Below are 22,956 nucleotides of genomic sequence, written 5' to 3'. Positions count from 1 at the left end.
TTTTGCTGGCCTGTACCCCGGACTGTGAAAATACTGAGGTCAGGATCCCTTCACTACTCAGAAATCAAAAAATCTGTGAATTGTTTAACATCAGGTTTATCCGTTTGAGATTGGAGGAAAGATGCTGAACCCTTTATTTAGTTATTATTATTATATTGCCATCCGCTTTAGTGGCGGCATCTCTCATCTGATGGGAGCTCAGTGGCACAGTGGGTATAGTGCTGGTGCTTCACAGCAAGAAGGTCCTCGGTTCAAATCCTGGGTGCGGAGAGAGTTTGATTCTCAGGGCCATTCTGTGTGGAGTTTGCATGTTCTCACTCTGGTTTCCTCCCATCACCAAAAACATGGGTGCTAGGCGCCGGGTCAGGCTGGCTCACAGTGGCAGCGCGCAGTGGCTCAGGACTAACCCTCCATCCGACCATGTAATTTTGTTGTAAGCTGTATAATGACAAAATAAAGCACTTTACTTCATGGTGTCTGTGTCGTGAGTCTTGAAAATCTCCTGCATGACCCGCACAGTAGCGCGTTAGCAGATGCATCCAGGAGCTCCAGCACAGCCAGCGTTCTTTTGAAACCACATCAGTCACATCTTACCAAGTATTTTTGGATTTTGTTCCAAAGCACGTGGAATTCTATCAATCCCAGCTTGGCACTTTCATCCTTAATGTTCTTTCTGGAGAACATTAAGGCTCATAAAATAGCTCACCATGCAAAACAAATGCATCTTCAAGGATGTAGTGCCACCGTAAATGTTGGCATATTTGGAGCAGCACAATCTACAGAATCTGTGCCTTCGACTTTACGTCCAGCAGACTGACAATAAGGCGACCTGTCTCAAGGCTGAATCCATCTGCCTTGATGTCAGACCCTATATGAAAAAAACAATATAGCACAGTACAATATGTACGTCAATACAAAGAGGCTGTGTAGAATAGAATCCATTTTCGTTCCACTTACGGTGAGAGACGATGTTCAAGATTTTCACCAGTTCAAAGACTAACACCTCCGTGTCCTGTTTGAAACGTGCTTGTTATTATTTGAATTTTAATTATAAATCCACCTCAGGAACGTTTAAATGTTTGATTTGCTGTCATTTCTCACGTTACCCAACCTGTATCGCCGAAAATCTGAAGAGCTGGAAATCTGCTTGAAATGAGGATCCACTTCTGTTATGCCCCATCTAGGGGTGTCTAGGACACAACATGATTTAAGGCCCCCATCTTCCCCAAGTTCCAAGTAGCCACCAAGACACTACTGAATCCAATGTAGAAAGAATTTATTTATAACAATGAGTGGATGGTATCTTCGGGGTGGACTAAGGCCAAAATAACAAACAAAACAACCCTACTTAGAAATAAATCAGATAACATAACAAATACAAACAAAGGACAAAACACTTAACCCGTTACTCCCTAATTAAATAAACAGGAGAAAAGAAGGTAACGCAATTGGCAGTCCACCCTTCCTACTCAAACTAAATGAACAACTAACAAACAGTGTTGTGGGTAACGCGTTACAAAGTAACTTCGTTATTTTTTAAAAAAAGTAATCCGTTACTTTAAGAATTACTCCGGATAAGGAAAGAAAAATTCCGACTGCAGCCTGCTTTTTGTCAGACAGTACTGCCACCTGCGGATGTGTCAGCGGAGGCGCAGCGCTGTGATGATGCGTCTGTGTCCTGCTGACCTATGTTACCTGTGCGTGTGTGTGAGTGTTTTCGAACCGCCGGCAAGATGGCAGAGAGGACAGCTTTTGAATCGTGGAAGTACGCACATTATTTTCAATTCGCCAGCGAGAAGGACAAGGACAACATAACGGTAAAATGCACACTCTGCATTGGTGAAAAGCTTCTGTCGACCGCAAAAAATTCCACTTCCAATTTAAAAAAAACATCTTGTATCCAAGCACCACTCTATCACCCTGGTATTGTTATACTGCAGAGTTAATTTGGTTGGATGAATGACGTTATTCATTGTCAGGACTTCTCGGTGCATTTAAAGGAGGCTGTGTGTCGCTGAGTTGCAGCATGTGCGAGGCGCTGCAAACGGCTTTTAATTTTTGGTAACGCATACTCGTTACTTTTATTCATAGGTAACGCTGTAACGTAACGGATTACTTTTAATTGATGGTAACGTTTAACTACTTTCCAAAGTAACTATACCCAACACTGCTAACAAAACTCATAAGCAACAAACAAGCAAAAGCGGTGGCCGGTTGGGAGATGAGGAATTTGCCTGCTGCCAGCACCAGCCCGCCATCTTGGCCTTTTATATATGCCGGAGCTCCATGCTGCAGCCAATCGGGAGCCAGGACCGGACTCACCTCCGGGCACTGCGCACACCTACTGCACATAACGAAAACAGAACAACCAAAGACACCAACCCCATACATGCACCGGCGAAAGTCGTAACAACGCCACTTTCAGATATCTTCTCCTGTGAAAGAAAGATGCAGATGAATGTAAAAAAATGAAAGCAAAGACTCTTTGGATTTGAGGCACTTTGGAATATGGTCCAGTTTAGTTTATAGTATGTTAAGCATTTGAAGTTTAATCTGACACAGTCCGTTTAGTCATAACACAAAAGTGGAAAGAAAAAGGATATCTTTAAAAAGTTATTTTAAAGCACAAGCACTTTCTTACCTCCAATATTTCAGCATTAATATCCTCCTCCAGTGGACTAAAATAAACAGAAATGCATAACTTGTTGAAGTGCATAAAAATAACATGTACACAAAAGAAAAAACTAGCTGGATTTTTAGCTTTGTCCACTAGATGGCTGCATTAACTAGAATGTCTCAGCCACAGGTACCTGGTTTCAGCCGTCTTCTCCGAGAACACCCTGAGAATGAAACGTCCGTTCTTGTGAGGGTGGAAGGTCGAAGGAATGATGACATATTCTCCCGGGGGGAGCTTGAAGCGGTCGCACACTTCACGCGTGTTGATGAAGGTGCTGCTCTTGGCCACAGGTCTCTGTCGCAGCAGGACGTCAGGACCCAGGTGGACATTGCTGCTGCCCTTGTACTGCAGATTGACAAGGGAATGGTTTTATTGCCGGCAAATCAAACAGCAGCAGAGATTTACAGTGCAGTCAAGCAACGCATGCTGTGACATGTGGTTTGCATTTCACATTTAAGTAAAGGAAAAGATACGAACCTCATCCGGGACCTGAAAAAAACGGAAAATATTTTAACAAATCAGTCGGTTGTTTTCAAAAAATGAAATGAAATAAAAAATATTCAAAGATACTTTATAAATAGCAAAGCCAATGGTCTCAAGGGTGCGGTCAAGCCTCCTCTGCTGACGTCCATCCTTTTGCATCAGCCCCACCAGAAAGGTGCATCCGTCCTCTCCATCTAGGGGATCATCATCCACATCCTCCAGACACACCATAAACTGAGGATTGGATGCGAATGTGGCTGGAACAGACACACAAAAATATGTCTTCTTTATTATGAAGCAGCTTAGAGTGGCCTCTTGCTCTGACACGCAGGATTTTTTTTTTTGTTATCAACCTGAGTTATTAAGGCAGCCGCCAGCGGTGGAGCCGACCCTCCACATCCCTTCAAACTGGTAATGGTTCCAGTGGCCCACGTCATCGCTCATGAGCGTGTCTGGGGTCAAGTTGCAGATCTCCAGCCTGGAGAACTGTCTGATGAAGTCTGAATACGACATCCTAGGGAGAGGAAAGCATTTCTCACCTACGACTCAATAGCTTTGGTGATTAAAGAGCTTATTTGCTAAATAAAAGGTGAAAGACTGTTACCAAAACTCTCCATCTTCACCCACATGGTTCAGTTTTGACTTATCGTCTCGAATCACGTAGTTCCACTCGCTGGATCTATTTTTGATAAGACATGTTTTGTTGGAAAATCTTGACATTAATCGGTGGTGATTGATGGTTCGTGGATACGTAATATGACAACGTACCCATCACTCCAAGCCCCTGTCCACTCCACCTTACCCCATGGGTTCCTGACACGGACCAGCTCAACCAGTTTGCCTTGGAAATTAACCTAGAAGGAGAAAGTAAGGCTTTGCAATTGAAAGCAATTTGTACGCAGCATCGTGAAAAACACAAGATATTTCACATACCTCTTCTGCACCAGTCAGTGAGTATGCATGTCCTTTTACAAGTTTCAGATCTGTAATTGTCTCTGTCTCATAGACGCTGGTGATCTGAAAGCACCCCAAGTTAAATTTTCCAATCAGTGGATGTCTTTTTGGGAGTTTGATTTACACAAACGATTGTCATGTAAATCCCTACGAAAATAAGACTTACGTCAATAGGGCAACCCAGCAGTGAACCCAGCCTCAGGGCCCTCTTAATGATTTGAAAGAGATTAGGTGGCGCCTTCTTTAGATCGTAAATTTCTGCAATTCCGCCGGTGAAATCCTCAGAACCCTCGATAGTGTTCCCTCCTGACAGGGCCTCATAGCAGCCGTTGACTCTGCAGGACACAGAGGGATGTGAATAGACTGGCTGTGTCAGCACTGTGCATTTAACGCACATTGAGGTTTGGATGATGCAAGATATAGAAGAGGAATAATCCTTACTTAGCATAGGCCTTTTCCAGCAGAGCACTCCAAAACTCTGAGCCTTCTGCTGATTGAACAAACAGCAACTTTCCATCTCTGGTGGGCAGGCGGTCATCAACAACCACGTCCACCCACTCGCCAAACTGCCAGAACTGAACAGAAGACACTTCTGTCAGTAAAGTCAACATCAAATCCTCTGCAGTCATTCAGCTGTCCTGCATTGTGACTCAACTCTGATACCTTGGGTTGTATGTTTTAGCTGCGGCTTTCACAGTTTGTCTTAAAATCAACATGACCGTATTTTTTCTTACCGGCCACATGGACTGGTGAAAGTTTGTTTGCAAGCACAAGACCATTGCTGAATTATTAATCAAAGTGGTAATGGTAGGTATCAGTGATCCAACGAGAAAGGCCTTTATCTCACCTTAAAGTGAAATATTCCAGCATAATCTTTGGTGAAACTCTGCCCAGGAGGCACCACACGGGCCAAGATCCGCTGGTCCAGAGTCAGAGAGGCTAATGCAGCCAGGAGCCAGCAGTCACCTGCACAGTAAGGGCAGATACAGTACATGACCACATCCTCTGAGATCCGGTACCATTGGGGTGTTTACCTGTAAAGAGCATTTGCCAACAAACCTCTTTCTTGTTTAAGATTAAAGGTAGATGGATAGAGGGTTTCTCTACTGGGATGTTTGTGAATGTGCATTACAAAGCCCTCTTTGAGTTATTCATCCTTTTTCCTCACACTTACCCAGAGCACCTTGACAAATATCCGTCCTTGTGGCTCCATCATCAATGAAGTTTGGGTTGGAACACAGCTCCTACAGATTATCGCAAAAGTTGGACACTTTTGAGTAAATTTTGATAAATTTCCCTACAAGAAATACTCTAATTGTTGTACAAACTGTATTTGTCTTCTTACCATTGGCCTCTTCCAAACGACATCCCTGGTCTTTGATGAGTAAGGCCCTAACTTGTCGTAGCCCAGGGACTTGCGCTCAGCTGGAAAGCAGTTGTCCTCAAACAGGCGTCCACTCTCCAGACACTGCTGCCGCAAAGTCTTATAATCCTGCTGGGAGAACTTTACTGGATTCTCGTTGGTCCCAATTCCTTTTTCCCTCTCCTGCTGATGGGCCAGTCGACCTGCCGTGGAAGTCATCCTTACCTCTCAGTTGGTGCAGTATTTTCGACTACTTGGACGGTGGGGATTGGATGTCCCTCTTTTTCAGTTGAGCTGTGCTGACTTGTGAGCTGGTCTTCCACCAGGATACACAGGATCCAGTCCTTCCTTTGTCTCCTTTATATCTGCCACAGGTGATGTGATATTGAACCACAGAGAGGGAGGGCCATCCAGTGAACAGGTAAGATGAACCTGAGCAGGCAGCTGCAACCCTAGGCAAATCCATATTGAAATGTCCGTGACTACAAATGAAACACAAACAGAGACACACCTAAAGGTAATTTGAAGCCCCACTACCATTGCATGCATAAGTGTCTGTGTTGTGGGAAATGCTTCACATTTATTGTCTTCTGCTATTTGCTTGGCTTATATTTTGTAATATTAAACAATAGACGTGGCAAAAGATAAATAAAAAATAGAGGTATTTTCCTACAACAGAGGTGTACAAGAAGAGATTATATGTATGTGATATATATAAGAAGCAGCTGCTCAACGGATTAGGATTAAAAATATCAGTGACAGTGCAATTTGGGAAGCAGCCAGCAGGTTTGACTTTATATCCTGATTCTGTGCTCACATCCTCTATCCTGATTACTGTAAAGCTGAGCCTTAATCAAACAGGTCTTAAAGACACTTAGTTCAACAGTTACACGAAAGAAAAAGTCTTTGATATCATGTTTATTTTGTGATTACATGATTCGTGTATAGAAAACATAAGTACATATTAGGGATGGCTCGATCCAACTTTTTCATGTCCGATACCGATACTGCAATTTGGAGTATCTGCCGATACCGATATCAATCCGATACCTTCTTTTCTCCTCTGTTAAGTTGTTTATGATACATATAGTTTGTATAGATGTACTTTGCTTAATATGGACATCTAAACACTATGGTCAAACTGTGCAACAAATATTCTGCTCCCCTAAGGGAAGAAATAAAACAGCCCACAATGTGCCTAAAGCCATAAGCTCTTTATTTAAACTTCACATCAGTGCAAACTGCAAACTTGAATGTTTCTTCTTTCACATGTAACCTCTGGGGTTGAACTGTATGTAAAACACCCATATCAAACTAGATATAGAATGGACTTAGTTCCAATGTTCCATTGAAGACTATAGGACAGGGGTGCCCACACTTTTCTGGCTTGCAAGCTGCTTTTACAGTGACCAAGTCAAAGTGATCTACCTATCCTAAGTCATATTAATTGTTGCTACAGTGTTAAAAGCTCCATCCATCTTTGTTTTTATTTTTATCAAGAAAAATTGGTGCACTGCACCTTTAGAAAAATAGCGCTGTCTCTTTAAGAAAGACGGTAGTCTTGAGTTGTTGTGGTTGAAGTTGTGCGTGGCTGTGGATGTGTTGCAAATATAAAGTAAAATAAATAAAGATGAACGTTTGTCTTGCTGTTTGTTTTAGAGGTGGAACAGTTAATTGTTAAGCCAGACTAACATCTAAAACATTTTATTTTTTCCAATGGCACGCGATCTTAGCCTGGATACCAGACTCTCTGCAAATGAGCGGAAGTACGTGGGCAGGCGGAGCCAGGCTAACGCGATCTACCCGCACCGGTCGATCGCGATCGACGTAATGGGCACCCCTGCTAAGTGACTGCTAACTTTAAATAACTGTCACAAACACGTCCAGTGCTGCTGCCACCCCTTGAGACACTCGCGTTGCACAAGTTGCATTCGGCTGTTTTACATTTCTCTTCCTTGCGTGCAAAGTAACTCCACACAGCGGACATGATAAGAGCGATAGGCTAATTCACTGTCACGAGGTTCCGTTTACACACGCTTGCAGCAGCTGCTCTCTGTTTACGGCATGTCGCGCAAAGTTAAGATGAGCATTTGGGTATCGGATCGGACGGGCTATAGTTATTTTTTTCGATATTCGATCCTGAAATTTTGACCAATATCGGGCTGATACCGATCCTAAGTATCGGATCGAGCCATCCCTAGTACATATAAGCACTGTGTTATTTAAGGATTACACACACCATCCAATTACACCCAACATGGAAATAGACTCTAAATCTTTTTAAAAGAACTGTCACCTATATAGAATATTTGCATAATTTTCATAATTTTCATATCAGTGATAAGAGATCTACAGATATGGAATATGTTGGAAGCCCTAATGTCACAGTTGAATTCCGCGTTTGATGACCATCTTGTGACAATTCAGTGTTTTGCTGGGAAACTTTTAGACGTGGCATTGACATTGATGTGGCAATGACACTCCTTGATGGCCAGCAGGATGCAGCCTGACACAGGCACAAAAATGGAGAACTAAACATTTTACATAATGAGAGTCAAACATGACAGATAACTACACGTGCAATGTCATAAAACAAAGCTAAAACAAAGAAAACTGGACTTGTTTAAATTTTAGACTTTTCACCACTTATTCAAGTGGCTTCTTCAGTTCTAAATTAGTTCAGGCTTTTATTATGAATACCCGCGGGCGGTGTCCTCCAAGGGTCTGTTAACATCCAGATACTCTCATGCATTTAGAGGGTAGTTAGATAACCACTAATTGTTAAAAAGTGGGCCACCACCCAGAATGATCTGAACATCTTCCTGTAGCTGGTATACGGTCGTTAACAGACGTGGGCGCCACCCACTGATGTTCCACATATAAACCTAAACTCCACACCAGTCGAACAGGAGAAGCCACTTGGATGAGTTGTGAAAGGGGAAATCCCTTGGCTTTGTTTATGGATATACTGCGACTGGATGACTGGGAATCTTTACAGACGCACACATAACATAATGATATATACTAATAACATCATTTTAATTAAATAACACAAATGAATTAAGTGCATTCAGCAGTCTATCTGCTCATATAGCTTCTTCATTATGGATATAAAGTAATCTCAGCATTGGTAGAAAAAATTATTGACTTTTGCGGCATCACAACTGATCAATTATGCATGTACTGTTATCTAGACAAAACAGCTAATAGCAAAAGTACATTTTCCCCTGATTCAATTAGTGTCACGGTGTTTGGAAGACATGTGTCTTGCTGAAAATGGGTCCAAAATTTATTTCCAGGTCAAAGAATACGTCAGGATCTGTGTTCACGTCACCTATTGGCATGAATACCAGTCCTCTAAAGACGGGTCAGTGGTGAAACCCACGTGACACAGGTACAGGACCCTTAAATGCACCAACTCGCCTCTGATTGCGTTCTACATATTCATTTAATCCACGGTTATAGATATAAAAATATTGATCTGAGTAGCTTAAAAGCCCCTGAACACTGAATGTCTAGAGTTCTTTTCCACATTAGGTGTGGTCTGATGACTGACAGCGACAAAACAACCCACCATGAGTTGCAAAATCGTGTCTGTGGTGCGCACTGATACCATAACATATTTACAGCCTGTTCTCCACCCACCTCAAATGAGCACGGAAAGGGATGATTTTAATGTGGAATAACCAAAAGTGATCTAAATTTGGCTGGAAATGGGTGTGTGTTCATGTACGAACATCACACTTGATGCATTGACGCCTAGTTGGCCTCTTGCAGCGATGTTCACGCCTTCACTTCAGTTCTTATTTAGTGGCTTATTCTGTATAATTCATGTTCCTCGAGGCAGATTCACCAGAACAAGAACTCCAAGAAAATGTAATATTTAAGACATATATAAAGGCACACACATTCTGCTCCTTTCCTCCTTTCCTGTTGATTAAAAACAAAAACAAACATATAATTTAGTTTCCAAAAACTCTTAAACCATTCAACAAACATCACATGACACTCTAAACCCATGGCTGCATCATAACCAAACAAGGGATCGTAACCTAATCATGTTTGTCTATCATCTGAGATCTTTAACCTTTGCAGCCATTTACGCACTTTATCTCTCAGGTGATACGCAGCCGTTGTGCAATGTCATGTTGGGTTTATCCAGAGCATTGATATTTGAATTGAATTCCACCCAGCTTACAATTTTATGTGAGCTTATCATTAACCTTCATGGCGAGGACAGTTTTTTATTTGTGCGCTAACATTTCCTCTTTCAGTTTTATCAGAATAAATACGTGAGCTAAAGAGAAATAACTCATGTGGCATTAATTTACTTATGATAGCAGGTTTGATTTAAGTTTCATGTAGCCTGCACTTAAGCTAAACATGCTGCACACTTTTAGTTTTTACATACCATAAAACAGACATGATATCTACAGTATTATCTTGCGTTTGGGATTCACTCAGTTCTGAGGGAGGAGGACTGCTTGCTAGTTTTTCAAAGCTCATACTGATTGTGCCAGGTTTGTAAATTCATTGTCTCATTGTGACAATTCAAATGAATGACTCTACTATGCAATAACTTTATATTTCTCTATAATTTTCATATCATTTATGACCACAGCCGTCTTTTGCGCCTCTAGCGGCAGAGTGAGGTATTGCCTGTGAGCCGTGGCCACTCCTCCTCCTAGTGCAGGCTGGTCTTTCTGCACTGTGTGCCCGCCGTGTGTGTGAGTGTGTGTGCAGCAGAGCAGCAGAGAGAGGGCTGGATCATTGGGGCTGGACCTGCACCCTTTACCAAACACCCCCCCGCCACAGATTTAACAGATTCACGCAATTATCAACACGCGATTTATTTTGAAAGAGTTCCCTTTCAAGCGGTGGTGAGTGCAGTCGCTCTGCTCGTTTTCTTTGAATGAATCCTTTCACGTAGGCAGCTTTGAGGTTAACGGTTTTGATTGCAGTGCTGCGGGCCACAGTGTTTGGATTTATTATACTGCAAGCAGTGGCTTTAATAATACAGGTTACGGCTGTCAGACTCACGCTCATTGGCTCGAATCAGCTGTTACATTCAGAGCAGGATGAGTGTGATCTGAAATCTTTGAAGCAGACTGCAGGCCGGTGCGCTTGAGAACAGGCCTACTTGTACTTTTAGAGCAGGTGCTGTAAACAGTCTGAGCCATGCCAGACGGACTCTGAAAGTAACAGGCCTATGAATTCAAAGAGGAGTTTGCACTGCTGTGTGTGTGCTGCGTTACTTTCCAGAGCAGAGAAGACATTTGACAGAGAAGATTTTTAGGAGGATTGTTGAGGTTGAAGTCCTGTGTTATGACCTCATCATCCCAGTACTGCATGGATCAGCTTTTCGCCGTCTATTGGGGCAAAATAGAGGTATCTCTTTTGTCTCCTCTATTTGACAGAGCAGAGGGACATTCCTGCAGACTGTGAGGGGCCTCAGAGTCGGGGGGGACCGACCCTAAACACCAACACAATCCCTCATCCAAGTTTTCCCCCTCCTGCTTTTAGGGCCTGCTCTGTTTACCAATCTGGCTTCATGAGGATTCCTTTCCAGTGGACAAAAGAGGCGTCACAGTTTTTCTAGCAGGGATTCAGAAAGGGACAACTTAAGAGTCTTGTTCTGGATATAGTAGGTTGTTTTTAACTGGAAGAAAGTGCATATAAACGAGTGGATTGCAGCTAACATGACCGCGTGAGGCTCTAAGTGGTTCGAAACCACTTTATCTTTGCCAAACGATGCAAACGCATCAATAAGTGACCCTTTTCTCTCTCTTTATTTTTCTCTCATTCTCCCTCTCAGCCAGCCCATACAGACAAGGTATCCTATTTCTAACCCTTCTTTTGTTGTTCCCAGGTTTGTTGTGTTCATCGTGGTGATGATTCTCGTCTCGCATTACTCCATAATCACTTTTCTTTACATTCGTTCTGTCTGTTTTTTTTTTTCCTGCTGGGCTTGTTTTTACTTCTGTTAAAGTAATACACTACAAAAAAAAAAAAAAAAAAAAAAATCAAAGTAAAACTAATAGTATTAATAGTATTGTTGTGGCCTAAAATATTAATATTTGCAGGATTGTCTTTTTGCTGTACCCCGGACTGTGAAAATACTGAGGTCAGGATCCCTTCACTACTAAAAAAAAATCAAAAAATCTGTGAATTGTTTAATAATTTATTCTTTATTTAACACTGTTATCTGTTTGAGATTGGAGGAAAAATGCTGAACCCTTTATTTAGTAATTATTTTGTTGGCCTGAATGCAAATTTAAATATATTAAGTATGTAAATATGAAATGCAGTGATTTAATGCAAACTTTTAAAAAGAAATGAGCAATCAGAATAGAATAGAAAGGACTTGACCTCAGTTATTCAGTGTTTTGGCTTTGCACTACTTTCAGTCTAACTGCGTAATACAGACTCCCTGTCTTGTCAAACACGGGGTTACCAGTTAATCGTTGTTTTTTTTTTCTAAACGCACTCCCACCCCTGATTGCTGAGCTGTTAGACTCTTAGACAACGCTGTGCCACTGATTAGCGTGCCGTTATTTATAGATGGCACCGTGCATACCCACCCACCGGCTCCATATTTTTATCTTGCACCAGTATGTATCCAGCTGAAGGGATATCTGCGAGTATATACGCCAACAGGCTCCGGGCAGAAGGCATGGGCTCCAACGACCACGCTGTGCCCTTCGCCAGCCAGGACTACGAGGCCCTGAAGCAACAGTGTGTGGAGTCCGGGTGCCTGTTCGAGGACCCCTGCTTCCCCGCGGAGCCTCCATCTCTGGGCTTCAAGGAACTCGCCCCCTACTCCTCTAAAACTCGGGATGTGGAGTGGAAGAGGCCGACGGTGAGAGACGCAGAAAAGATAATGATGTGCTTGATGTTAGTAGTTACTGCACACAGCCAGAGCTAAAGATAGAAATAGATTCATGACTGTTTTGAATGCTTCTTAAGAAATATTTTACAGCTGGTATGTTGTTTTGACTGTTCCTGATGATGTCTGGAACTCATCATATAAACAAAAATATCAGTGACACAGTTCACGTCTGCAAACTCAAGACAGCTCGGGCAGAACTGGACAAGTAGAGGCAGGAAACTCCTCAGACCACTGCAGCTGTTGGCGTCTCATGGCATTTTCTGACCACTCCCCTCGCTGTGACATTTGTTTACTCATCAAAACGCATGAAGTCAACGTACGCACGCAAGAGGAGCAACTGTTTGACAGACGTGACACCTCAAAGCGGATTGTGAAATATCTCAAATTGTCTGAATTCTGAAAAGATCACGCTTCTCCACAGGAGCTGACAGATGACCCTCAGTTCATTGTGGGTGGTGCAACCAGGACAGACATCTGTCAGGGAGCGCTGGGTGAGTCCTTAATTTTAATCCTAAAAGGAAAAACAGTAGGCAAACAAACATGGACTCAGGTTCTTAACTGCTTCCTCTCTCTTGCAGGCGACTGCTGGCTCTTAGCAGCCATCGGCTCTCTCACCCTGAACGAGAGGCTTCTTCATCGGGTCGTGCCGCACGGCCAGTCCTTCCAAGACGACTACGCTGGAATCTTCCACTTTCAGGTTCTGCAAGATCGTGACCTGCTCTTTTCCCCTTCTGCGCAGTCTAAATAGACTGAGGTTCTTGATTATTGCCTCTGTGTTGCAGTTCTGGCAGTTTGGCGAGTGGGTGGACGTTGTGATTGACGACCGGTTGCCTGTCAAAGACGGGGAGGTCATGTTTGTCCATTCAGCGGAGGGCAATGAATTCTGGAGTGCACTCTTGGAGAAAGCTTACGCTAAGTATGTGCCTGTTCAGATTCTACATTATTCAGTGTTCATAGTCACTCACACTTGCTGCTGTAAGTGCTGCTGTTCATGGCCATCAATCTGAAGTGTGTGTGGTTAATGCACCATCAGGCTGAATGGCTCCTACGAGGCTCTGTCCGGAGGAAGCACCACCGAAGGGTTCGAGGACTTCACGGGGGGAGTGTCTGAGATGTATGAGCTCCGCAGCGCCCCTAGAGATCTGTACAGGATCATCGGAAAGGCCCTGGATAGAGGCTCCCTGCTGGGCTGCTCGATCGATGTGAGCGCTGAACACACCGGCACTCAGATCAATACTGCAAGATCTTCAGAGGGCTAGTTATATTAAAAGCACTTCTATTTATTTCAGTTCGATTTATACTCCGATGAAGTAATCATGGTTTTACACGAATACAGATCACCGGTGCCTTCGACATGGAGGCGGTTACGTTCAAGAAGCTGGTGAAGGGCCACGCCTATTCCGTGACTGGTCTGAAGGAGGTCAGTTTCTGTGTGACTCAGTCGTCTGTCTTCAGTTATATGATTATGCTGTAATACGACAGATGTGGTTTTACATTTCCTGTCAATACGCCGGTATGTAGGTGGATTATCGCGGCAGCATGGTGCGCCTAATCCGAGTACGTAACCCTTGGGGCCAGGTGGAGTGGACTGGTGCCTGGAGTGACAAGTGAGTGTGCACAGGCATAAATGTACCTAACGCTTCCTTTTTGTCTACTGTCTACTGTTTCATTACCGTATATTTTTTGTCTTGGCGTTTTTAGTTCCTCTGAATGGGACGAGATTGACCCGTCTGAACGAGAAGACTTACATCTGCAGATGGAAGACGGGGAGTTTTGGTGAGATGTCCCAGCTCATTTGGGGGGACTCATCAGCTTGAGGCCAGTCGGGTAGAGACAGAAAAAGAGAGAGGAGAGGAGGAGAAGAGAGCTTTAGGAGGAACAAGATAAACATACATCTGTCATACATACATACATACATCTGACTAAAGCATACATGTACACCGATCAGTCACAACATTATGTATAAATAACATTGACCATCTTGTGACAATGCAATGTACTGCTGGAAAACTTTTGGACCTGGGATTCATGTGGATGTTAGTTAAACTCTTCACTCAAAATGACCTGGCCTCCAACCTACATCCCAAACTGATCAAGTATCTGTGGGATGATCCACAGAGGCTCCTCTCCTCAACCCATAGGATCGAAAGACCCCCACTAACAACATCCTGTTGCCAGACACCACAGGACACCCTCAGAAGGCAAATGTCCATTCCCTGATGAGTCACACCTGTTTTGGAGGTGCAAGAGAGACGTACACATTATTAGGAAGGTGGTCATAATGTTATGCCTGATCGGTGTAGTCTTACTGGGTTATTAATAGTATTGCTGTGGCTAATCTAATCACGATGCAAGTACAAGTAGATGTAGCTGATGCATGTTACATAAGAGATTGAAAATTAATATAAACAAGAGCACAGAGGCATAAAACTGTTAGAGACAATAGTTCTATTACATGTGAGTTATCTGGTATGATGTATGAATATAAGAGGTATCATAGACATGTTGGAGAATTGTTCATTTAGGTAGGAGTTAATGACTGCCAGCCATGAAGACTGGGCTGGTTGATGAGACCTCAAATGAGTTCAACATGGCATATAATTACTCCTTATTTATCAATGTTTAACCCAACATGTTGTTCTTACACTTACAGGTTAAGCAACAAGATACAACATGTTGTAATCTATCTCCTCTTGACTCCATGTAATAATTACCAGAGGAGTTATATTATAGTACAACTGTAGAGGTCACTGAAACATCACTTTCAACAAAGTTGTGTTCACCTCTTCCAGGATGTCCTTCAGTGAGTTCTCAAGGCAGTTTTCCCGACTGGAGATCTGTAACTTGACTCCAGACGCTCTGAGCGACGACAGCATGAGCCACTGGAACACCATGAAGTTCTACGGCACGTGGAGGAGAGGCAGCACCGCTGGGGGCTGCAGGAACCATCCCAGTGAGTCCCAGCTTGATAGCTCACAATAAAACCAAAGCGTACAGTTTTCTCGTTAGAGCAAATCACAGCGAGGCTATGAAACGGGCTAACGCAAGTGCACCATGTGTGTGCAGACACGTTTTGGATCAACCCTCAGTACAAGATCACGTTGCTGGAGGAGGACGACGACCCGGAGGACGACGAGGTGGCGTGCAGTTTTTTAGTGGCCCTCATGCAGAAGGACCGCCGCAAGTATCGCCGCCAGGGTCAGGACATGCATACCATTGGTTTTGCTCTCTACGAGGTGAGAAAACCTGAATTTGATTTGTTTATTCAATGCAAGTATGTTTTTTAAAAAAAAAAAAAATTAACCTGAGCTAATTTATTTATTTATATATTTTCCTTTGCAGATTCCAGAAGAAGTAAGTGGAGCACCACTTTCTATCACTGTGTATTTAACCCAAAATACTTTGATTGTATGTATGGCCCATAGGTCACCCATAGAATAATAATATATAATTTATAAATCATATATATTTTACAATTCTACCAATTATGTTAGACTTTTTAAAAGCCTTTTAACTTGTTTCCAGCTAGCCCTCGTTTCTGCACATTTAGATTTTAACATTTATTGTATGAAAGTTGGCAAACTTAGCACTACTGATGTTATAAAACTAATCCATTCACTTACCTTCATTATCCAAAAAGGATGTTGTGATTCTGCAAGTTTATTCCCATCCCATTTTAATGTTTTGTAAATTGGTTGGCAGCAATGTGAGGTACAAAAGTGCGCGAATGCATCTAAACCCATTTACTCTACCTCCTTTAGTTCAAAGGCTGCCAGAATGTACATTTGAAGAAAGATTTCTTCTTGAAGCATTCATCGTGCGCTCGCTCCGAGACTTTCATTAACTTGCGGGAGGTGAGCACGCGTCTGCGTCTCCCCCCCGGAGAGTACCTCATCGTCCCCTCCACCTTCGAGCCCAGCAAAGAGGCCGACTTCGTCCTCAGGGTCTTCACTGAAAAGCAGTCAGAAACAGAGTACGTGACACGTTATTTTGCTTTTAATCTTACTTTATATGTTGTGTCTTCACCAATTGTAAGTCGCAAAAAAGCAAATCTCACCTTAGGATGTCTTTGTCCGCTGCAGAGAACTGGATGATGAGGTTTCTGCTGATTTCGGAGACGATGTACGTATCTGTGACGCTGTTTTTAATCTAAAGTATGCGTTGAATTAAATATCTGTTCTGATATTCACACTAGTTCTTTCAATATTCTTGTTTTCATGCAGGAGGAAATAACTGAAGATAACATTGATGACTCCTTTAAGGCCATGTTTGCCCAGCTAGCAGGAGAGGTATGTTTGTCTTACTCATTTGTATGTTTGTTTTCACTCACTGAAATGCTAATATAATATTTTACATAATAGTATTGGTAGTGCCATTTGCAGTGTAACTGTTTAAACAACTGACCTTGTTATACGACGAAAGCGAGTCAGAAAAAGTTGTTCTTATTTCAAGTAGAAACTTTTAACCTTTGCTTTTTCAGGACATGGAGATTTCCATTCGCGAGCTGAAGACCATTCTCAACAGAGTCATCTCCCGCCGTGAGTTTTCTGTGTATTTTTAGTACAATTCAAAGCTGCTGGAAAGTTTGCGTATGACTTGTACATCTCTCATTACTGTATTAGATTCCACTGCAGAGTGTTCCCCGTCTGTTCTATTCTGTTAAGTCAGAACACACTGGGTTGATTCAGCATCTGTTAATTACTTCACAGCACCAAGCAATGCTCATGTCTTTTAACTGTAACTGTATCGTTGTTAGCCAGTGTTTCACATGAGTGCTTTTACTGTTTCAGACCAAGATCTGAAGACTGACGGCTTCAGTACAGAATCATGCAGGACCATGGTCAACCTAATGGATGTATCCTCCTGTGCTCAAGAACCTTGTTAAGCCCATTGTTTAGAAAACAAAAAACATGCATTTAAGAGTGACTGTACGTAGTTTGATACCTTGACACAGTGTTTACCAGAAAGACGGCAGTGCCCGTTTAGGTCTGGTGGAGTTTCAGATCCTGTGGAACAAGATCCGAAAGTGGCTGGTGAGTAAAATCATAACAGTGCCAAAGTGACGTTACACACCTGAGACATTCTGCATTTACGCTTCTGTCTTTATCTCTCAGGTCATTTTCAGGCAGTTTGACCTCGATAAGTCAGGGGCCATGAGCTCGTATGAGATGCGACTTGCCGTAGAGGCAGCAGGTATGATTTTCTTAAAGTTGATATATACGCTGATCAGGCATAACATTATGACCACCTTCCTGATATTGTGTAGGCATCCAAAACAGTTGTGACTCAGCAGAGAATGAGCATGGGCCTTCTGAGGGTGTCCTGTGATGTCTGGCAACAGAATATTGTTAGTGGGTGGCTCTGTGGATCAGGCTTGTTCCAGTGCATCCCACAGATACTTGATCAATTGGGGCAGCTGCCATCAAAGAGTGTCATTGCTATGGGGTGGGGGTGCCTGGTCTGGTCTAGTAACATACACATGAATGCCAGGTTCAAAAGTTTCCCAGCAGAACATAGTATTGTTACAAGATGGTCAATGTTATTTACTTCTCCTGTCAGTGGTCTTAATGTTGTGGTGGATCAGTATATATATATATAAATTGTACTCACACTCACAAATGAGAACTACAGCCTTAAACAAAATTACTTTTATCCCTTTGTAGGTTTTAAACTGAACAACCGACTGAACCAGATTCTGGTAGCCCGGTATGCAGAGAATGAGATGATTGACTTTGACAACTTCATCTGCTGCCTGGTCAAACTTGAAGCCATGTTTAGTGAGTACACATTGCTCTGTGTGTTGTTAGGAATGTATAATGTATGTTCACTCATCACAGTTAACGAATTGTAAAAACTTTGCTTTTAACAGGGTCTTTCCAGCAGTTCGACAGTGAGGGTTCAGGAGTGGCTGAGATGAACCTCACGGAGGTGAGTTCTGTTGTAAAACATACCTCTTTTTTGCGTTTTTGTCGCCCTTTCTTCTATTCCTCTGACTTCCTTTCTCACGTTACTAGTGGCTCTATATGACAATGTGCGGTTGAAGAGGACCATCTTTCTTGGAGGAGGGTAGAGAGTAAAGGTGTAGTGCCTGCAGACAGCTGTGAACCCAGTGCTCAGAGGACCCCTCAGCCTTAGCCACCCGCTGAACATTTTAACACATCACACCTCAACTTAAATAATACAGTAGTATCGAAGGAGCTGTATTACAGGAAACCAAAGTCCAACAAAGCCAAGTGTGTCCTGGTCATATTTTAGACACTATGCAAACCTACAGCATGAAGCAGTCACTGTGCAACATAAACACGTCATCACTGTAAGAATAGCATGAGCCTGTGCATGTTGAGAATCACTCGTTATAATGTGCGTTGCATAATGATTTCACATTAGTTTGCTGTCTGTATGAACGTCAACCGATTCATTATAATATGTAATAGTGACAATTTTACTGTTATTTTAAAATCTCACTGAAGCTGTCTGAGGGTGTTAGAAATGTTACTGCGGTGTTTTAAGTCTTTTAGTTTTCTCCTTTTTTTAAATCTGATTTTTAAACAGTGAACAGTGTTGAGTTTGTAGTTTAATTCGTGCACCTCTAGGTGGCAGTACAAACCCATTTTGATGTAGATGTCAAACTACTTGGCCATTTTGTACTGAACTTTAACCTGTTCCATAATGTATTAACATTTTTATTGAGTTTACGTGAAACAGGCGAGCTGTATTCAGTTTAATTTTTTATTATAATTATTATTTTGCACTGGGATTTTAGTTTAAGAAAGCTGCTAGTGAAGTTGCCTCACATGAATAACAAATACTGTATTTCAGTTCGCTCACATGACACTTACAGGAATCACAGAGCTGAATGCCTTATACACAATACCATGATGTTATCGACAGCTTTTTAAAAAAAATGTGCCAGTCATGTGTTTTGTGTTGTGAATGTATATTGTGCCTTCAATAAATATTCCCCTTAGGGATCAGGCTTTTTCTTTGTTCATTGTGTTCACAACAATTTAAAGTAACACTTGACTTAACACTAGATTTCTGCCTAACGACATTAGCGGATTTTCACATAGGTCCTGACAGTAGACCATGAGAACCTAATCAAATGAAACAAAAATATTATATTTGTTTTTATGTTTTCAGGAAAAATGAGCCAATATTACATATCTGTGAGTTACAAAAGTAAGTGCACCACAAGCTAATTTCAAAACCAAAACTGGGCCAGGGATAGCTTTCCATCACTGATGAATTCTGAATTATACCAGCAAATTTAATTTAATAAAAGAAAACATCAGGACATCTGTACGTGAGCTGAATCTTTAGAGAAACTGGGTCATGTAGCAAGACAGCGATCCCAAGCACACATATCATTCAACAATAGAATAGTTCAGGAACAAAATTAATGTTTTGGAAATGCACAAGTATAATATTTCAATTTAATTTGTTTGACTGGTGTCTCTTTGTCTACTTTCCCGACTCCAGGCAGATTTTTGAGTAATTTTCATGTAGAAATGTAAACTTGACCTACATTTGTCTCTTCAAACTGTGCCAGGAACTCTTATGCATTCAATGTAAAGGTTATATTTATTGTAAGCATAAAGAGGCCTCAGTGAAATGCCAAGCATGTTGACAAAAACTTGATTCCATCCCTATATACATACACTACCAGTCAGAAGTTTGGTCACACCCTCTCATTTAATGGTTTTTCTTTATTTTTTTTTAATTTACATTGAAGGCATCAAAACTATGAATGAACACATATGGAATTAGTAAACAAAAAAGTGTGAAATAACTCTACATATGATTCATATTTCCTCAAAATAGCCACTCTTTGCTTTGTTGACCACGCTGCAAACCCTTGGACTTCACTCAGTGAGCTTCATGATGTAGTCACCTGAAATAGTTTTCACTTCACAGGTGTGCCTTGTCAAGTTTTATTTATGGAATTTCTTGCCTTTTTATTGGGGTTAGGATCATCATTTGTGTTGTGCAGATGTCAGGTTGATACACAGCTGACGGCCCTATTTGACAACTGTTAGAATTCAGCTTATGTCAAGAACCAATCAGCTAAGTAAAGAGAAACGACAGCCCATCATTACTTTAAGAACTGAAGGTCAGCCAGTCTGGAAAATTGAGAAAACCATCAAGCGCTACGACGAAACTGGCTCACGTGAGGACCGCCCCAAGAAAAGAAGACCAAGAGTCACCACTGCTGCTGAGGAAGTTCATCTGAGTCACCAGCCTGAGAAATCACAACAGCACCTCAGATTAGAGGCCAGATCAATGCCACACAGAGTTCTAGTAGCAGACCCATCTCTACATCAACTGTTTAGAGGAGACTGCGCCAATCAGGCCCTTATGGTCAAATAGCTGCTGAAATTGAAAATTGGGCCAGCAAGTGCAGAGCATCTCTGGGAACTCCTTCAAGACCTATGGAAAACCATTTGAGGTGACTACCTCATGAAGCTCATTGAGAGAATGCCAAGAGCGTGCAAAACAGTGATCAAAGCAAAGGGTGGCAACTTTGAAGAATCTAAAATATGAATCATATTTAGAGTTATTTCACACTTTTTTGTTTACTACATAATTCCATATGTGTTCATTCATAGTTTTGATGCCTTCAGTGAGAATCTACGATGCAAATAGTCATGAAAATAAAGAAAAATCACTAAATGAGAGGGTGTGTCCAAACTTTTGACTGGTAGTGTATGTTAAGAAACAACAAAATAAATAAAGAGGCAATAACTGCAACGGGGTCCTTTAAAGTTTATTGAAAACAATATTAACAAGCATAACACAGTTGAACGAAGTCACTAGACAAATGAACTGGCAACTGCCAAAACTTTAGAGTAATCTCCCTCCATCTTACGAAGATGTGTGGGTATAGGGACCTTAATCCTGGTTCCTGTGGGGTTCCCGTTGTCCTCTATCAGAACAACATTGTTCGAGTCAAAGCGTGGAGTCATGCGTTCTCCGGGCATTTTGTGTCCAACGATGAGAGCTTTTTTCTTCTGGCCTTTGATGGCAAGCAGCACTTTGTCGCCAACTTTTCCAACGCCATTCTTGGTGTAGACGTGGATCACTCTCGGTGGACGGTGATATGGCGTGTTTCCAAGAGTGCTGTTGTCTACTACACGCACCCTCGTCATTTTTTGAATGGCCGCCGCAGCAGCAGAGACACTGTGACAGGACAAAAAAAGAAATTAGTTATCTTCAACTTAAAGAGGAATCCTATTGGCAAACTCATTAGAAATATTCCAGATTAGAACTGTAATTAACTTCGATGTTTGGGCAAAATTTTAAATTGACATTATAACTACCAATTTGCTAATTAAGCTGAATAATAGAGACTGTAGTGTTTAGATCGGATCTGGAGCAAAATACTCAAGCTGTTCCATAGTCAGTGGTGTAATTTAAGGCAATGCAAACTGAATAATATGGTAATATGACTCAATCAGGAAATTCAATTATATAACGTTAGTGGAGAGAAAGTCCACTGTTGATGATAATCGAATTAAATGCATAATGTAAATGAAATAATTTGTCTTCCATACAATTTAATATCCAACATGAAATATTTTTACATCCTTGCCCCAAGACCAGAGCTGACATAACTCGATTTAATTCATTCTCAATCGCTTGTCTAATTACTGAAACTTCTTATATGTCAAGTCGTCAATCTATACAAATCTCTTACCTAAAAGTCCTCCTGCAGATTACGGACGACGTCTCAACGAGGAGCCCAGCGAGGGTTCTCGAAAGCTGAGGAAGAGCCATAACTGCAGCAAATATTATGTCAGCTGGAGAGAGAAATAGTACATGGTTAGCAGCTAGCAAGCTAAGTGGTTTGCTAACGATACCGCTAGCATTAGATACTATTCACATGCTGGGCAGACAAGCGCTAACAAACGGAGTAGAATTATTCTTGTTTTTCTAGTACTTTCCTCAAATAGTACCTCAAATTAAAGATAATTCATATAAGAAAGCTGCAAAGTTTTATATATATACATATTTATCTGTCTGAAGTTACCCTTCTGTCATGCTCCATGCCAATGTCAAAAGTATGTCGTCATCTTCACGCGACTAACTACCCTTAGCCGAGCTAGCTGATAAACATAACAGGAATTATTGTATAATAAGCAAATATTCCTCACCGTATTAAGAGGATGTGTTTTATGTGATATTTAATGCTGGATGTCAATCACGTATGCTTGTATAAACTAAACTACTCAAAATAAACAGCAGTACACTGTACCGCCCTTAAGTGTGTTTGTTACTTTGCTTCACGTCATAAAGACGCGCTGGAGGTAAACGTAGATCTACAAGGACATAGAAGCTACACACCCGAAGACTCTATGGAGACTCGGCAGTCATGGCGCGTAAGGATGTGTCGTCTCTATATGACGTACTTCTGCCGACGTCACGCTCTAAACCTGAGTGACTTCGCCTCCCGTTGGACTGGTTAGGTTAGCGATAGTTGTCCAACCGGCTGACAGTTAACACAGCCGCTCAGAGTTGCGTATCTGTACTAACAGCTAGCTGGGCAGTTTGACTAACTCGATCCACCCCACTAAGTTCACTGTTGTTAACAGA

The 22,956-nt window shown here is 41.9% G+C and overlaps 3 protein-coding genes across 4 annotated transcripts; 1 reads left to right on the top strand and 2 right to left on the bottom strand.

Moving 5' to 3' along the window:
- Window positions 1–2,298: 2,298 nt before the first annotated feature.
- Window positions 2,299–5,696, bottom strand: LOC311509670 (calpain-2 catalytic subunit-like; the record flags this gene model as incomplete). Its single annotated transcript, XM_084575092.1, has 14 exons — window positions 2,299–2,435; window positions 2,642–2,678; window positions 2,811–3,022; window positions 3,155–3,166; window positions 3,248–3,417; window positions 3,514–3,674; window positions 3,765–3,839; window positions 3,929–4,014; window positions 4,094–4,177; window positions 4,281–4,449; window positions 4,556–4,689; window positions 4,962–5,080; window positions 5,289–5,358; window positions 5,460–5,696. The coding sequence occupies 14 exons, from the start codon at window positions 5,694–5,696 to the stop codon at window positions 2,319–2,321; spliced, it is 1,683 nt and encodes a 560-aa protein (XP_084431218.1). The 3' UTR covers window positions 2,299–2,318.
- Window positions 5,697–10,252: 4,556 nt separating this feature from the next.
- Window positions 10,253–19,345, top strand: LOC311509695 (calpain-1 catalytic subunit-like). Its single transcript, XM_084575119.1, has 22 exons — window positions 10,253–10,357; window positions 12,090–12,336; window positions 12,788–12,857; window positions 12,945–13,063; window positions 13,149–13,282; window positions 13,400–13,568; window positions 13,703–13,786; window positions 13,888–13,973; window positions 14,068–14,142; window positions 15,159–15,319; window positions 15,433–15,602; window positions 15,709–15,720; window positions 16,128–16,339; window positions 16,449–16,488; window positions 16,590–16,655; window positions 16,847–16,904; window positions 17,157–17,221; window positions 17,331–17,399; window positions 17,481–17,559; window positions 18,030–18,143; window positions 18,236–18,294; window positions 18,381–19,345. Exons 2-22 carry the CDS (start codon window positions 12,091–12,093, stop codon window positions 18,405–18,407), a joined length of 2,115 nt encoding a protein of 704 aa, XP_084431245.1. The 5' UTR covers window positions 10,253–10,357; window position 12,090; the 3' UTR covers window positions 18,408–19,345.
- Window positions 19,346–21,115: 1,770 nt separating this feature from the next.
- On the bottom strand, window positions 21,116–22,584 carry LOC311509685 (large ribosomal subunit protein uL14m-like). Of its 2 annotated transcripts, none has more exons than XM_084575110.1 (3): window positions 22,518–22,584; window positions 22,061–22,163; window positions 21,116–21,543 (listed from the first exon to the last, which is right to left on the bottom strand). In XM_084575110.1, exons 2-3 carry the CDS (start codon window positions 22,138–22,140, stop codon window positions 21,177–21,179), a joined length of 447 nt encoding a protein of 148 aa, XP_084431236.1. In that variant the 5' UTR covers window positions 22,141–22,163; window positions 22,518–22,584; the 3' UTR covers window positions 21,116–21,176. The 2 variants fall into 2 exon arrangements, with proteins under 2 accessions (XP_084431236.1, XP_084431235.1); XM_084575109.1 differs by lacking the exon at window positions 22,518–22,584 and adding an exon at window positions 22,394–22,424.
- Between the last annotated feature and the right edge of the window lie 372 nt (window positions 22,585–22,956).

Source organism: Chelon labrosus (genome assembly GCF_963514085.1).
Source record: "Chelon labrosus genome assembly, contig: SCAFFOLD_13_1, whole genome shotgun sequence".
NCBI classification, from domain to species: domain Eukaryota; kingdom Metazoa; phylum Chordata; class Actinopteri; order Mugiliformes; family Mugilidae; genus Chelon; species Chelon labrosus.
This window is presented reverse-complemented; position numbering and strand designations above follow the sequence as displayed.

Excerpts from the sequence above, each read along its gene's own strand:
- LOC311509695 (XM_084575119.1), top strand. The coding sequence starts at position 12,091 with ATGTATCCAGCTGAAGGGATATCTGCGAGTATATACGCCAACAGGCTC. Across the intron at positions 13,787-13,887 it reads CCGTGACTGGTCTGAAGGAG|GTGGATTATCGCGGCAGCAT; the intron begins GTCAGTTTCTGT and ends GCCGGTATGTAG. Across the intron at positions 17,400-17,480 it reads ACAAGATCCGAAAGTGGCTG|GTCATTTTCAGGCAGTTTGA; the intron begins GTGAGTAAAATC and ends TTTATCTCTCAG.
- LOC311509685 (XM_084575110.1), bottom strand. The coding sequence starts at position 22,140 with ATGGCTCTTCCTCAGCTTTCGAGAACCCTCGCTGGGCTCCTCGTTGAG. Across the intron at positions 21,544-22,060 it reads ATCTGCAGGAGGACTTTTAG|TGTCTCTGCTGCTGCGGCGG; the intron begins GTAAGAGATTTG and ends GTCCTGTCACAG.